The following is a 15,546-nucleotide window of genomic DNA, read 5'->3' as shown; positions in this document are numbered from 1 at the left end:
CTGACAGTCTTAATCTTAAGGAAAACATACTAAGGGGGAAAAAATATTCAATTATTGTTTTCGAGTTTTATTTATCCATTTCGGCAAATTAAAACAATTGAATTATTTGTGATATTGCGCGATATAACCTCAATAACTCCACTTGTTTCTTACAGCTAACACTATTTGTTCCTTCAAGCGAACCATACATGTACCGATGCAGCCTTAACTTCACTACGTGGTCCTTTAAGCGCACCTAAATGTACGACTGTAGCCTTAACTACACAACTTGTTCCTTACAGCGAACCCTACATGTACCGCTCCAGCCGACTGCCCGGCCCATCATTGCAACCACAATGGACGCCAATGGACATGCGAGGCGGGTACTTGCCACTGTCACCGCGTACAATGAGTTTTGAAAGACATGTGTGTATAATAAATACATATACACATAAAACGTTAGATGTTTTGTTCTATTTATCCAATTACATGTTTATATGAAAACTGGATATTGTCGAAGAAGATTATAAGAACCTTCCATGGCCGAGAGTGTAATTTAGGTTCATCCTAACCCGAGCGTAGAGTGTTTTGCGAAAACGGTGTTTAATGAGTATCCGCAACCCACCCAGCGCGTGGGTCAGTATGAACTTGACTTACACGAGCGGTTATGGAAGATGCTTTTACTCCCACCTCACTTAAACAAAAAATGAAAAAATGTAAAAAAAATTGCTGGAACTCTTTTGTGCGTAGTGAAAATAAATGCGTATAGATATGTGATAATTCGTGGTTGTCATTGATATGCGCGAAGTGATTCAGATTATGTTAAAAGTCAAATCGGTCTTTAAATACTTCTTAGTGGAGACTGCAGCTTTATTTCTTGAATGGTGCGTGAAAAGTTTTTTTCATGGTGTCATTTTAAGCTAGAAATAATAAATTAGCATTCTAAATATTGCCATAAGACAAGGTTTCCATGATGCTACAGGCGACAGTCTTCAACAAAGGAGGTAATTGCAGTAATTGTGGCCAGTCATGGGATTTGAGGCCCGAAACCACCTTTTGTGTGAAAATGAGTTACGAGTTCTTCCTGACAGTCTTAATCTTAAGGAAAACATACTAAGGGGGAAAAAATATTCAATTATTGTTTTCGATTTTTATTTATCCATTTCGGCAAATTAAAACAATTGAGTTATTTGTGATATTGCGCGATATAACCTCAATAACTCCACTTGTTTCTTACAGCTAACACTATTTGTTCCTTCAAGCGAACCATACATGTACCGATGCAGCCTTAACTTCACTACGTGGTCCTTTAAGCGCACCTAAATGTACGACTGTAGCCTTAACTACACAACTTGTTCCTTACAGCGAACCCTACACGTACCGCTCCAGCCGACTGCCCGGCCCATCATTGCAACCACAATGGACGCCAATGGACATGCGAGGCGGGTACTTGCCACTGTCACCGCGTACAATGAGTTTTGAAAGACATGTGTGTATAATAAATACATATACACATAAAACGTTAGATGTTTTGTTCTATTTATCCAATTACATGTTTATATGAAAACTGGATATTGTCGAAGAAGATTATAAGAACCTTCCATGGCCGAGAGTGTAATTTAGGTTCATCCTAACCCGAGCGTAGAGTGTTTTGCGAAAACGGTGTTTAATGAGTATCCGCAACACACCCAGCGCGTGGGTCAGTATGAACTTGACTTACACGAGCGGTTATGGAAGATGCTTTTACTCCCACCTCACTTAAACAAAAAATGAAAAAATGTAAAATAATTTGCTGGAACTCTTTTGTGCGTAGTGAAAATAAATGCGTATAGATATGTGATAATTCGTGGTTGTCATGGATATGCGCGAAGTGATTCAGATTATGTTAAAAGTCAAATCGGTCTTTAAATACTTCTTAGTGGAGACTGCAGCTTTATTTATTGAATGGTGCGTGAAAAGTTTTTTTCATGGTGTCATTTTAAGCTAGAAATAATAAATTAGCATTCTAAATATTGCCATAAGACAAGGTTTCCATGATGCTACAGGCGACAGTCTTCAACAAAGGAGGTATTTCCATGATGAAACTAAAAAAGGAGTTCCATACGGGTACTTGTTTTATCTTTGCCCGTGGGCAGGATAAGAATTTCTAGAACGGTTGAATTTTTGGATCTACTTATCTGAGGTGGGAGAAATGTTCATCCCAACCCGAGCAGACCTTATTTTTGTGGAAACGAGGTTTACTATAGTAATACTCTATATTTTCTTCTGTACGTAGTGAAAAAAGTTCCATATCTTTGCCCGTGGACAGGGAAAGGATTTTCAATTTGGCCATCTACTTATTTTAGGCCTGAGGAAAAAAGTCAGAACTTACACGAGCGGTTATGGAAGATGCTTTTACTCCCACCTCAGTTAAATAAAAAAAGAAAAAAAGTGTTTTTTTTTGCTAGAACTCTTTTGTGCGTAGTGAAAATAAATGCGTATTGATATGTGATTGTTATGGATATGCGGGCAGTGATTCAGATTATGTTAAAAGTCAAATCGGTCTTCAAATATTCTTATATTATTTTATTAAAAATGAACACAATGTTCAAAAATGAAAAAAGTTATATTATTGTGTTGCCGTTGGTTACGTTTATACTGGCCAGCGATCATGTGGCTTAAAATGAAATTAAAGGGGGAAAATGCCCCAAAAATGTATTTTGCATATTTGTGTCGTTTGACATCTTCTGTGTGTGAAATAAGAAGTATAGAAAACCAAAGATGATTTTTTGGTAAAATGATGAAACATGTAAACAAAAGTATGAATTTCTGGAATTTGTTTTTATCAATAAAAATACCAGATTAACTGTATTTAATAGAGATTAAATAGCACCATTACCTACCTCGTGTACAGACACATCATATATCGTGAAAAATTAATGTTATTATTGAGGTTAAATGTTCAAATGGTGAACAATATGAAAATGAATTTTAGGATTTTGTCTTTATCAAAATTAGAATAAGCAATTCGCTCGAGTGCGAATAGAATAAAATTAAATACACTCCCAAGAAAATAAATTAATGCACAACTGATAGGCATTTCTGGGTGCCGTTTATGTTTATTTTTATTGTGCTATGACATTTAATAATATTTTTGTATAAACAACATTTTTTCTGAGATATAGAAAGTTTTCTTTACTTCAATAAAGCACGTAACATATGTATACGCGCCAGCTATTCCATATGCTGGTTGATGGACATAATCACGTATTGCTACAAATGTATTTCATAAAGGTTAAACTATCCGTCAACTTATGTATCAGTCGTTATATTTCATTGACTCTTACCGGAATGGGTTGCTTACCATTAGTACCAGAATATTTTTCATACTGCAATTACATTTTTTCTCTATATCATTTCGGTATCAAAGAGTAAAATAATTATAAAACACGTGTTATAGATGCATTACCGGGAAAGTTATTTTTGTCCCACACCATTAACGAGTCTCTTTAACACTCTGAAAGAGAATGTGTATTGCAGTATAAATCCAGCAAAGACTCGTGTTAGTTCTAAACCAGATTGTGTAGCTGCCAACCAAATTGCACTAAAACAATACAAAACTTAAACAGAAACTGTTTCCAGCGTCTATAGAAGACATGTTTCCTTTCATATTCCCAGACGAAGTATTCACACTATTTTGTCCAGCAAACCCAAGTCCTTAATGTATTTGTACTGGTCGGGGATTTCCATCAGGGCCGCTAGCGCAACGGCCGCTTGGGGGTTTCGCGCGCCTTGTTTCACTTTGTTAAAATCCACAAACTGGAAATTGTCAAACTTTCGCTCTGATATCTTATCATCAAAGTCATTCATCATGTCCCAGGGTCCGTCCCCTACCCCTGAAAATAGGTGAGTCGTGAAATGCCCATGCCTCGTGTACCAGAATTCTGTAATAGCGTTGTTCAGACCAGTACGACAGTTAGATACTAGCATGTAAAATGCCATTTTCAAAATTAGATGGACCATTATATTCCGAAACCAAAGGTACAGTCGAACCGCGTTGGCTCGAATTCTTAGGAACCGGCGAAAATGCCACGAGCCTCTAAAAAAAATCGAGGCAAGCGGGAGTTATTACCGTTAGTTGAAAGAAATGGGTTTTTAACATCCAATTCGAGCCAACGATGAGTTCGAGCCAAACGAGTTCGAACCAATGTGGTTCCACTGCAGAATAGAATATAATGTTAAAACTTTAATACAATGGACATAAAGAAGAAAGTGAAAGTCGTCCTTCACAATATATTTACAATATGGACAATATCGATATACTATAATCTAAATGTAAGGATTGTGTTATTGTTTTCAAATCTGTACCTTTTTTAAAACTTTAGAGACACTTGCCTCCTTGAGTTGTATGTGTAATGTATCTCACTATAGCAAACATCTCCCAGTAATAACGGAGATAGAAAGGGACAACTCAAAGGTATCGGTTACCTTTCACCGATTTGAAAGACAGCAATTTTAACACCCATTGTGAGCTATATTCATTAGCATTTTTACAATTAGTGGAAGACGCACACTCCTGGCCATAGCTTGCAATATCGATCAGTGAAGGTCAAACTTTGATTTAATTATATAAAACATAAGTCTGTTTTACTCGTATTATGCATGTACTGCCTGGCCGATATTTTCTGCCCGATACTGCCTGACCGATATTCTCTAATTGATCCTGCCTGACCGAAACTGCATGACCGATACTGCCTGACCGATACTCTTTGACCCTGCCCGACCGATACTCCCTGACCGATACTGCTTGACCGATACTCTCTGACCCCACCTGACCGATACTTCCTGACCGAAACTCCCTAACCGATATTCTCTGCCCCTGCCTGATCGATACTCTCTGACCCTGCCTTATCGACAAACCCTGATCGTGTCTGACCGATACACCCTGTACGATACTCTCTGACCGATACTCCCTGACCGATACTCCCTGACCGATACTGCCTGACCGATACTCTCTGACCCTGCCTGACCGATACTCTCTGACCCTGCCTGAACGATACTCCCTGCCCGATACTGCCTGACCAATACTGCTTGACTGATACTCTCTGACCCTACCTGACCGATACTACCTGACCATGCCGGATTGATACTCCCTGACCTCCCTAATCGATACTGCCTGACCCTGTCTGACCGATACTCCCTGACCGATACTCCCTGACCGATACTCTCTATATCTGCCTGATCGATGCCCCCTGACCCTACATGACGATACTACCTGGCCCTAACTGACCAATACTACCTGGTCCTGCATGACCGATACTCTCTGACCATACCTGACCGATACTACATAGTCCTGCATGACCGATACTCCCTAACTCTACCTGACCGATACTCCCTAACTCTACCTGACCGATACTCTTTGACCCTACCTGACCGATACTACATGGTCCTGCATGACCGATACTCCCTGACTCTACCTGACCGATACTCTCTGAACCTGCCTGGTCGATTCTTTCTGACCCTACCTGACCGATACTCCCTGACCCTACATGACCGATACTCCCTGACCCTACATGACCGATACTCCCTGACCCTACATGACCGATACTCCCTGGCCGATACTGCCATCTGTGCTCATGGTAGGGAAACATACAGATGCCCAAACGATGATGAACACGTTTCCCTAAATCCCAATTATCAGCAAAATGTTGCATTCCTACGTAGCATTTATGACGTAATTAATGACGTGGTTTACACACACACTCATTATCGAAGCTACCATAAGCTCTAAGGCAACTTTTTCTCTCACCAATGACGACGATGGAAAGTGGAAACTCGGACGCCTCCACGATTGCTTGGATGTTCTCCTTTTCGTCTGTCACCTGGCCGTCTGCGACAATTACCAGTATGTGGTACTGCGCAATTACCGGAAATAAAAGTCAGTCACTTGTGAAATGCGTCACATCATTACATTGGCAATAGTCACTAGGAAGAACTGGCGTTGCACTCATGCAGATTTTACGTTTTTCAACTTTCAAATCTTCTAAAGAGAATTTGTTTACGTTTATAGCTGCAAACCAAATTTTAAACAAATTGTTGACAAAAGATCAGATCGCGTTCGAAAATCAATGTTTTATTGCTTATACCGTTACTAACGGTTTAAGAAAAATGAATAAAGCATCAATATTTGAACTTAAATATAAAAATCTGCGATCTAAATTTTCGACAGCAGGCTTATATAACTGGTTTCCATGAATTTTCGAAAAAATATCGCTCGTTCCAAGACAAAAAAAATAAATAAAGAATGTCAAAACGTTTAATCTGTGAGAGAGCAGCTTTTAGGTAGAACATTAATTATAACATTACGGCGACCATATTTGACTACAAGATTTGATTATATTTCGGGTTTTTTTATTTACGCAAGACAGACCAAATGTCTAAAGTCTCGTTGTCTTTAGTTAATACATTAAACTATTGTTAGCCATGTTCAGCCCTTAGCTCACTGACTTTTTTATTAGAATGAATATAGACAATCGTAACAAATCGGCAATCTCCGGCAAGCTACGGAAAAGACTTCAAGATATACGAAAATGTGATGAGGCCGCCGGCGATTAACTCATTTATCATTACGCTAAGTAGACCCACTCAATAACATTGTACTGAAATGATTTTTTTGTTTAGTGTCCTAATTTCGGTTCGAAGAAACATGGAAAAAGATTACAATTAAAAGAAAACAACTCAATACTCTTCGCAATGGATTCAATTTAAAAGCCCATCGACGGTTTAAACACATACCACACGTTTCAATATTGACGCCGCTATGATGGACTATTGTTTAATACACATACTATTTCCAAGGTCATATCTATTGGATAATGGTCGAGGCTATGATCCACCTCTGTTGTAGGATAGTCGTATTCAGTCAAATCAGTAAGGCTTCATTAGGTAATTATTATCTATAAGGATGTTCAAAGAAACCAAGTGAAGCCTGATACCTGTCGTTTGTCCTTGACGATATCCACAGCCTGCCGTATGAGGGGGGCAAAATTGGTCGGGCCTCCCAGCTTGATTGAGGGAGTCACTTCCGTGTATACGTCCAGGACTTCCATAAAACCGTCACACTCACCCTGCATGAAGAACACATTAATTAAATTGCATATCTTTCTGTAAAAAAATTATTTAGAAATAAAGGGCAAATAATTGTTTGTTTACATCGGTTGTGACTCGTGGCGACTCATGTGAGAACCCCATTAAGTCACGTGATTCCTCAACCTGAATTAGTATCATTCCAGAATCTCCTGATTTTAGTTAAAACTTATTTATTTTACAACGATAATGTGAAACAAGTTATTACAACATTGTATTAATCACTCTCGTTGGCACGATTTTACGCGAGAGTGAGGTATTGTGTTGTGGGGAAAACTGGAGTACCCGGAGGAAACCCACTTGCCCGGCTTGGTGAACACAAACCAAAGTCACATGCGCCCAGGCCGGGAATCGAACCCGGGTCGCTTAAGGTGACATAAACATCCTGATTTGATACTGTTACCCAAATGAATGACATTTCTCCTTCTCCTGCTACTGCTTTTGTCAAATTGAGTTTGTGAGTTTGTTTCTTGTTTCTTGTACTGCATGACACTATATACTCTCATAGTTTTCTTTCTTGTATGATCTTCTACAACTTTTATAACTAATGGTGATGTTCCAACGCATTCGGAACTCCTCGGACATTTTCCATCAAAAACAACCTCGGATGCATTCGGAACTCCTTGGCCATTTTTATGGAAAACAACCTCGGATGTATGCCGGTACATCAGTTGAAGTAGTTCGTGAATTATTGAATTATATCATTAATTAAATGTAGTGTTTTAGCTTGTACATGTAGATCTAAGTTTAAATTGATTGCCAGTGAAGTGTATTATTGCAAACATCTACTTGCAGCGTTGTTAAAGAGTACCGATTTCTGACAATGTAAACCGCCCATAACCATCCGTGGTTGTTTTCGATAAAAATGGCCGAGGAGCTCCGAATGCCTAGGATGTATATGGACGATTTACAATGTCAAAAACTAAACATTTAACTACGCTGTAAGTAGATCGCGTAGTAATTTCAATTTAGCTATTAAACCTTATGAATTAACTCTTGTGAATCATCATTATTTATGTAAAAGAAAATCAATTTGGACTTTGTAATACACAATTAAAACACTGCAATTTAATTTTTTACGGGCTACTGTTACTGATGTACTGGTATACAGCCGGGTATGTTTTGGATGGAAAATGGTCGAGGAGTTCCGAATGACATCAACGGGTATAAACCCATTATAATTGGAACAGTTAAAACGCCTGCAATAGCTACTACAGTAAAAACTCGATATGTTAAAATCGTTGGGACCTCGTGGAATACTTCGAGATAACGAAAAGTCGATATATCCGAAATACCAAATATCTCGTACCGAACCCAACGCATTCGAAATCATTTCGACATAGCCAGAACATCGATATAACAAAATTCGACATAGCGAGTTTCGACTGTACTAATTTAATGGTTGTTGCTGCTTATCTGAACAAATGGTCTGTTGCTTCTACGAAACTGTAATTTTTAATTTTTTTCTTAAAGTTAATTTTTCTTTCAGGTAATGACGATATTTATACTCACGTCCTTTTTGAGCGGAAATATTCCCTTGTCCTTAACAATCCTGTCTCCAAATCCGTACACCGGGATGATTCCGTCATCATCAAAAGGTTCCAGGGTCTCTCCAAGTATACAAATAACCTGTAACAATCCTTAAAGGGGCTGTACTCCGTATGAAAAAATAGCGAAAAAAAGAGAAAATTGTCGAAAACCGACATAAACTTGGCATCGATGTGTACAATGCATTGAAACTTACTTACTGAAGTACCACATAGTTTATAATGTATTTAAGTTTTAATAGCAGGTATTTCGTATTTTTCCATAAATTTTTTTTACTAGGTATGTCTACCAGGTAGATTTCATTCCTTATGCGTGATTGGCTAGTCGGTGTTATTACCGAGGTAGGTGTATAGATTAATTTTGTCACCCAAATAGAGTAAGCCGTCGTAGCTCAGTGGATACGACGCTGGACTGCAATGTGTACACGGGTTTGAACCCGGTCTCCGACACATTTTTTTTTTACATTTTGGTACTTTTTTACAATTATGATATCAAAGCGAAACACATTCTATTAGATAATTGTCCTGAGATTCCTTACAGAAATTCCTTTTTTGTGCCAATCCGGTGTACATTCCCTTTAACACTCTCTGTATCTATTATTAGCATGTTATTATTATGGGCACAATCGTGTACAGTATCTATTCACGATCACTAAATAAGCATATACATTCTTAGAAATTATCATTAACAATCCCTTTAACAATCAGTAGTAATCACCAGAACAGTCATTAACAATTCCTAGAACAATCAGCAGTAATCACCAGGACAGTCATTAACAATCCCTAGAACATTCAGCAGTAATCACTAGAACTGTCATTTACAATCACTAGAACAATCAGTAGTAATCACTAGAACTGTCATTTACAATCCATAGAACAATCAGTAGTAATCACTAGAACTGTCATTTACAATCCCTAGAACAATCAGCAGTAATCACTAGAACTGTCATTTACAATCCATAGAACAAACAGCAGTAATCACTAGAACTGTAAATTACAATCCCTAGAACAAGCAGTAGTAATCTCTAGAACTGCCATTTACAACCCCTAGAACAATCAGTAGTAATCACTAGAACTGTCATTTACAATCACTAGAACAATCAGTAGTAATCATTAGAACTGTCATTTACAATCCATTGAACAATCAGCAGTAATCCCTAGAACTGTCATTTACAACCCCTAGAACAATCAGCAGTAATCACTAGAACTGTCATTTACAATCACTAGAACAAGCAGCAGTAATCACTAGAACTGTCATTTACAATCCCTAGAACAATCAGTAGTAATCACTAGAACTGTCATTTACAATCCCTAGAACAAGCAGTAGTAATCACTAAAACTGTCATTTACAATCACTAGAACAAGCAGAGTAATCCCTAGAACTGTCATTTACAATCCATATAACAAGCAGCAGTAATCCCTAGAACTGTCATTTACAATCCATATAACAAGCAGAAGTAATCACTAGAACTGTCATTTACAATCCCTAGAACAAGCAGTAGTAATCACTAGAACTGTCATTTACAATTCCTAGAACATTCAGCAGTAATCACTAGAACTGTCATTTACAATCACTAGAACAATCAGTAGTAATCACTAGAACTGTCATTTACAATCCCTAGAACAATCAGTAGTAATCACTAGAACTGTCATTTACAATCACTAGAACACGCAGCAGTAATCCCTAGAACTGGCATTTACAATCCTTAAAACAAGCAGCAGTAATCCCTAGGACTGTCATTTACAATCCTTAAAACAAGCAGCAGTAATCCCTAGGACTGTCACTTACAATTTATAGAATAATCAGCAGTAATCCCTAGAACTGTCATTTACAATCCATATAACAAGCAGAAGTAATCACTAGAACTGTCACTTACAATCCCTTGAACAATCAGCAGTAATCCCTTGAACTGTCATTTACAATTTATAGAATAATCAGCAGTAACCCCTAGAACTGTCATTTACAATTCCTAGAACAATCGGTAGGAAACCCCTAGAACTGTCATTTACAACCGCTAGAACAATCAGTAGGAAACCCCTAGAACTGTCATTTACAATTCCTAGAACAATAAGTAGTAACCAATAGAACTGTCATTAACAATCCCTAGAACTGTCATTTACAACCGCTAAACAGTCAGTAGGAAACCCCTAGAACTGTCATTTACAACCGCTAGAACAATCAGTAGGAAACCCCTAGAACTGTCATTTACAATTCCTAGAACAATAAGTAGTAACCAATAGAACTGTCATTAACAATCCCTAGAACTGTCATTTACAACCGCTAGATCAATCAGTAGGAAACCCCTAGAATTGTCATTTATAACCCCTAGAACAATCAGTATGAAACCCCTAGAACTGTCATTTACAATCCCTAGAGCTGTCATTTACAACCGCTAGATCAATCAGTAGGAAACCCCTAGAACTGTCATTAACAATCCCTAGAACAATCAGTAGTTTTAGTTATCTTTAATACCGTGCACGATAATTTCGAGTAATCCCACTAGCCGATACATTGTAATTAGAAAGGCCGTGGTAATAATCTAAAAAATATTGCTATTTATCTACTTATAAGTCTGTATTTATTTATTTGTTAATGCATTTATTTGCTCACTTATATATGCAATGCACTTATCGTCGTATATGTCAGTTACGGTTACTCGTGTTTTTCTTCTTACAGACGTAATTTAAGAAACCGTTTCGCTAAGACAAAGACCAATTTCGCCTCGGACAAAATTGGTGTTCGTCCTAGCGAAACAGCTTCTTATGTCAGTTAAAGGACACTTTTGTAGAAAATCTCGTACTGTATCTATTACGTGTAATTAAACGTGATTTAAACAGAGTGTTTCTCCTACAAACTGACCTCCTGGTAAGGGTTGGTCCTGGACGGCTGGACGTCGTGGAGGGACAGGCCATCATACGTGTCCTTACCCTGCATACGGTTGCTCAGCGTGTAGTCGATACCTGGATGATAGTATACGTATGAGTACGTGTAGTGAGGGGTATCTGGCTAACCCTGATTTAAATGCAGAAAATGATGATAATATTGAATACGATAATGAAGACGATATTGCTCAGCGTGTAGTCGATACCTGGATGATAGTACACGTATGAGTACATGTAGTGAGGGGTATCTGGCTAACCCTGATTTAAATGCAGAAAATGATGATAAGAATATTGAATACGATAATGAAGACGATATTGAATACGGCAAATACTTCGTAACTGAAACACTGCTGTTACTGCTGCTACTGCTTCTACTGCATTTACTGCTTGTGGTGTGTGGTGCTGGTGGTTTTTACTGCTGGTGGTGCAGGTGGTGCTGTTGTTGTTTTAGTTTTGTTGTTATTGTTAGTGATGGTGGTGGTGGTGGTGGTGGTTTTGATGATGATGATGATGATGATGATGTGATGATGATGATGATGATGATGATGATGATGATGATGATGATGATGATGATGATGATGATGATGATGATGATGATGATGATGATGATGATGGTGCTGATGATGATGATGATGATGATGATGATGATGATGATGATGATGATGATGATGATGATGATGATGATGATGATGATGATGATGATGATGATGATGATGATGATGGTGATGATGGTAGTGATGGAAGTAATAATGCCGGTGTAGATGCCTACCAAATATAAGGCCGCACTCCTTTAGGCCGACGTTTTGTATGGCGGTGGTAACCTCCTTGAGGCTTTGGAACTTGTCTGCAATTGTCCGGAACATGACTTTCTCGCCAACATCCTCACACTCGCTCATCGACTCCAGGAAAACCGAACGCCTGTAATCGAGACGAAAGTTGCGTTTGAACGATGACTTTTCAGGTCACGAGTAAACACTCCAACCACCTTCCCTTCATCCCCCAAACCCGTTATAACCGTCGCTTTTACAGTCCATGACCTCCGCATGAAATAAACATTTTTGTACAACAAAAAACAATAACATTTGTTTTTTCTGTATAGAAAAATAACCCCAGTTATTATTGTATAGAGGGATACTGGGTCATTTTAGTATGTCGTACCAGCCGCCTTGAACCAGGGACGGTGTTGCCTGATATTGTTTAAAAATTAAAATGTTAAATGTGGTAATAAGAGAGTGTTGCGAAACATTAGTTGTACTTGTTCGTGTAGCCTGATTGCAGTTGACCTAATATTGTCTTTCAAGGACGGATCCGATTGGAGAGGGGATTACTCAGGCACACAACTTTTTGACATCCGGCCGTCCCTACCAAAATGTTAGCACGGGAATTGGTGTATTTTTAATCAATCTCTAGTCCAGAATGCGCGTATAGTATAACTGTTTTCTCCGATATTGCCATAAAGAGTAAACTTGGACTATTTTAGGGTGGTGCGCCCCCTCCCCCTAAACTCGCTATTAGTGCCGGTAGGTTCACAAAACCCTGCATTAAAGCTGCTCCCAATGCTCATGATTTTGAAGATGACAGTACGGTCCACCTTGTTTGAGCCGAAACGTCGTCAAACAAAATTCCGTTTTATTTTTAAGAATTTATGCAGCTGATATTTATTTTATTAAGATTTTATTTCAGCATACGTATCACAAAACGTCATCTTGGCCGACAGCGCGTTACTATGTTGCATTTTATCAAGTTGTTTCTCACTATGCTATGTCATGCTATGTTATGCTATTCTAATCAAGGCATCCGATAGAAAAAGGTTTACTCTTTCAAATAATACCAATTAAAAATGTTGCAAGTAGTATAAAAAGATGGGACCAGTCTACGTAATTATTGATCGTCCCTCGAACGTGTATGGAATAGATCACACATTGAACAAATTGTGAATCAACTAGATTGACACGCCGTGTCCATGATAAGCATGTTTTTGTATACGTGTTGCGAGAAATATCTTAAAGGCCTAGTTTAAGGAATATGTGGCATTTTAATCCCCTGCTGTGCATCTGCACTGGTGTCACAGTAGGGGCCAATTTCCTGTGTATTCGTTTCATTGGCTCAGGGCCATTTAGACTCCATTTTCATTATAAAACTTCTAAATCTGCACAGCAGGATACGCAGATCGGGGATCTGATAAGAGGGATCAAGGCAAGTAGATAAAGATTAATAAACAGAGGTTGAGTACTATACACAGTTGAGGGGTGGGGGAGTAGGTCACTTATAGAAGGCATAAACTGCATTCGCTAACACTCTACTTTTGTAGTTGTACTCTAACAGATTGACCGTTTTGACAACATTTCTTTTATCTTGTAATAAACCAAATTTTGCGTAAATGTCTGAAAACCAGTGATACAAGACTGCTGACAATAGATCAGATCGCAGTTATTCATATTTATGTTCAAAAATCGCTATTTTATGGCTAAAAGCGGTACTAACGCTTTATGAAAAATGAGTTTTTCGGGAGTTTTCCAAATAATTGTGATATGTTCTAATGTCAGTATTGGTTAAAAAATCAGCTGATTCTATGACAAAAACTAAAAATTGTCAAAACTATCATTCTGTGAGAGTGCAGCTTTAAGGCGACAGTTTTAGTCAGCTGCGGTTAAGCATAGCAAAGCTACCTTAAACAAGACGAAATCTTAAACAAATTCACGACTTGCCTTTTAAGTGATACAAGACCATAGGCCATGTATAAACAATGAACTTAGCGTTGATTGAAAAGTGTGCATTTATCAAAAAAAGCCTTAAATGATATTTTAAGATATCGCTGAGTGTATTGAAATATTTGCTGTATACTGTATTTTTGCAAATTTGAAAAGCTACATATTTTATACCTGTAGTTGATACGCGAAATTTAGTTTCATCAATAAACTCCACATCGAGGGGTGAAAGCGAAAAGGTTCACCTTTTTCTTTATTTAATGTCACTTAGAACCTTTTCGCATAAATCCATCGATATGTACAGAACATTTCACAATAATGTTATACATACTGAGTACATTACCATTCAAATTTGAGTTTAACCTTGTATACACATAGGTTAATATAGTCCATAATTATAAAGTGAGTTTAAAAACAACCCATAAAACTCAGCATAATAATGGAGTGAGTTTTATAAAACGACCCGTAAAACTCGGCATAACTTGAAATGGAGTGAGTTTTAAAGTCAGGTAAATGATGGAAGTTAATTCTAAATTAACCCTTAAAGCTTTAAACGCATTATCATTGAAACAGAATCTATAACGTTTAAAATCTTACCTTCCAGATTTCCTACCTCCGACCTCGCCTGCCATATATTAAAGTTGACAAAATTTAAATCTCACCGAGTTGAACAATTCCTTTATCAAAAAGGAAGAAACAAATCCTTTCCTATCACGAAAGATAGGTTTTTGTCCAATATCAGATACACTTTAAATCAACCGTTCAACATTTGTAGCATTGTTTATATTCAAAATACTATTGACAATTGAGTTTTTTTATAATTTCTTATGTTACAGAATTAACCAGAGCGAAATATTTAGCGAAAAATTAACTTTAAACTGTGTTTTAAGTTTAACACGGTAAAGACAAGATCGGTATTACATACCTGATAAGATAAAAGAAAAAAAACGTGACCTGTAACAGTGAAGTACGGAAGCGTATGTCGTACATACAGTGAATGTTGTTATGTAGAGCTGTCGGTTTGTTATGAAAGCGTATATCATAAATAGTGGTAACACTATCATGTGGTCTAGTCGGTTTGTTATGGAACCGTTTATCATATAAACTGGTGATTTGGTCAGGAAGCCTAGTACTGATGATGTGGCCATGTAGTGTATTCGGCTTATTATGGAAGCGTATTACGTATATACTGATGTTGTGTTCATGCAGTCTTGTCGGCTTGTTATGGAAGCGTATATCGTATATACTGATTAAGTGATCATGTCGTCTAGTCGGCTTGTTATGGAAGCGTATACCGTATATAC

The 15,546-nt window shown here is 37.7% G+C and overlaps 1 protein-coding gene across 1 annotated transcript; it reads right to left on the bottom strand.

The window, feature by feature from the left end:
• Positions 1–3,032: 3,032 nt before the first annotated feature.
• LOC128206340 (copine family protein 2-like) lies at positions 3,033–15,099 on the bottom strand. Its single transcript, XM_052908726.1, has 7 exons — positions 14,840–15,099; positions 12,304–12,452; positions 11,512–11,612; positions 8,617–8,733; positions 6,954–7,085; positions 5,768–5,873; positions 3,033–3,854 (listed from the first exon to the last, which is right to left on the bottom strand). The coding sequence occupies exons 1-7, from the start codon at positions 14,872–14,874 to the stop codon at positions 3,646–3,648; spliced, it is 849 nt and encodes a 282-aa protein (XP_052764686.1). The 5' UTR covers positions 14,875–15,099; the 3' UTR covers positions 3,033–3,645.
• Between the last annotated feature and the right edge of the window lie 447 nt (positions 15,100–15,546).

This window comes from Mya arenaria, chromosome 10 (assembly GCF_026914265.1).
Source record: "Mya arenaria isolate MELC-2E11 chromosome 10, ASM2691426v1".
Classification (NCBI taxonomy): Eukaryota; Metazoa; Mollusca; class Bivalvia; order Myida; family Myidae; genus Mya; species Mya arenaria.
This window is presented reverse-complemented; position numbering and strand designations above follow the sequence as displayed.

Bases quoted from the DNA above. Each gene is read 5' to 3' on its own strand.
- LOC128206340 (XM_052908726.1), bottom strand. From the start codon at position 14,874: ATGGCAGGCGAGGTCGGAGGTAGGAAATCTGGAAG. The intron at 7,086-8,616 runs GTGAGTATAAAT...TTCTTCATGCAG, and splicing joins TATTTCCGCTCAAAAAGGAC to GGTGAGTGTGACGGTTTTAT. The intron at 5,874-6,953 runs GTATCAGGCTTC...GTAATTGCGCAG, and splicing joins TCGTCAAGGACAAACGACAG to TACCACATACTGGTAATTGT.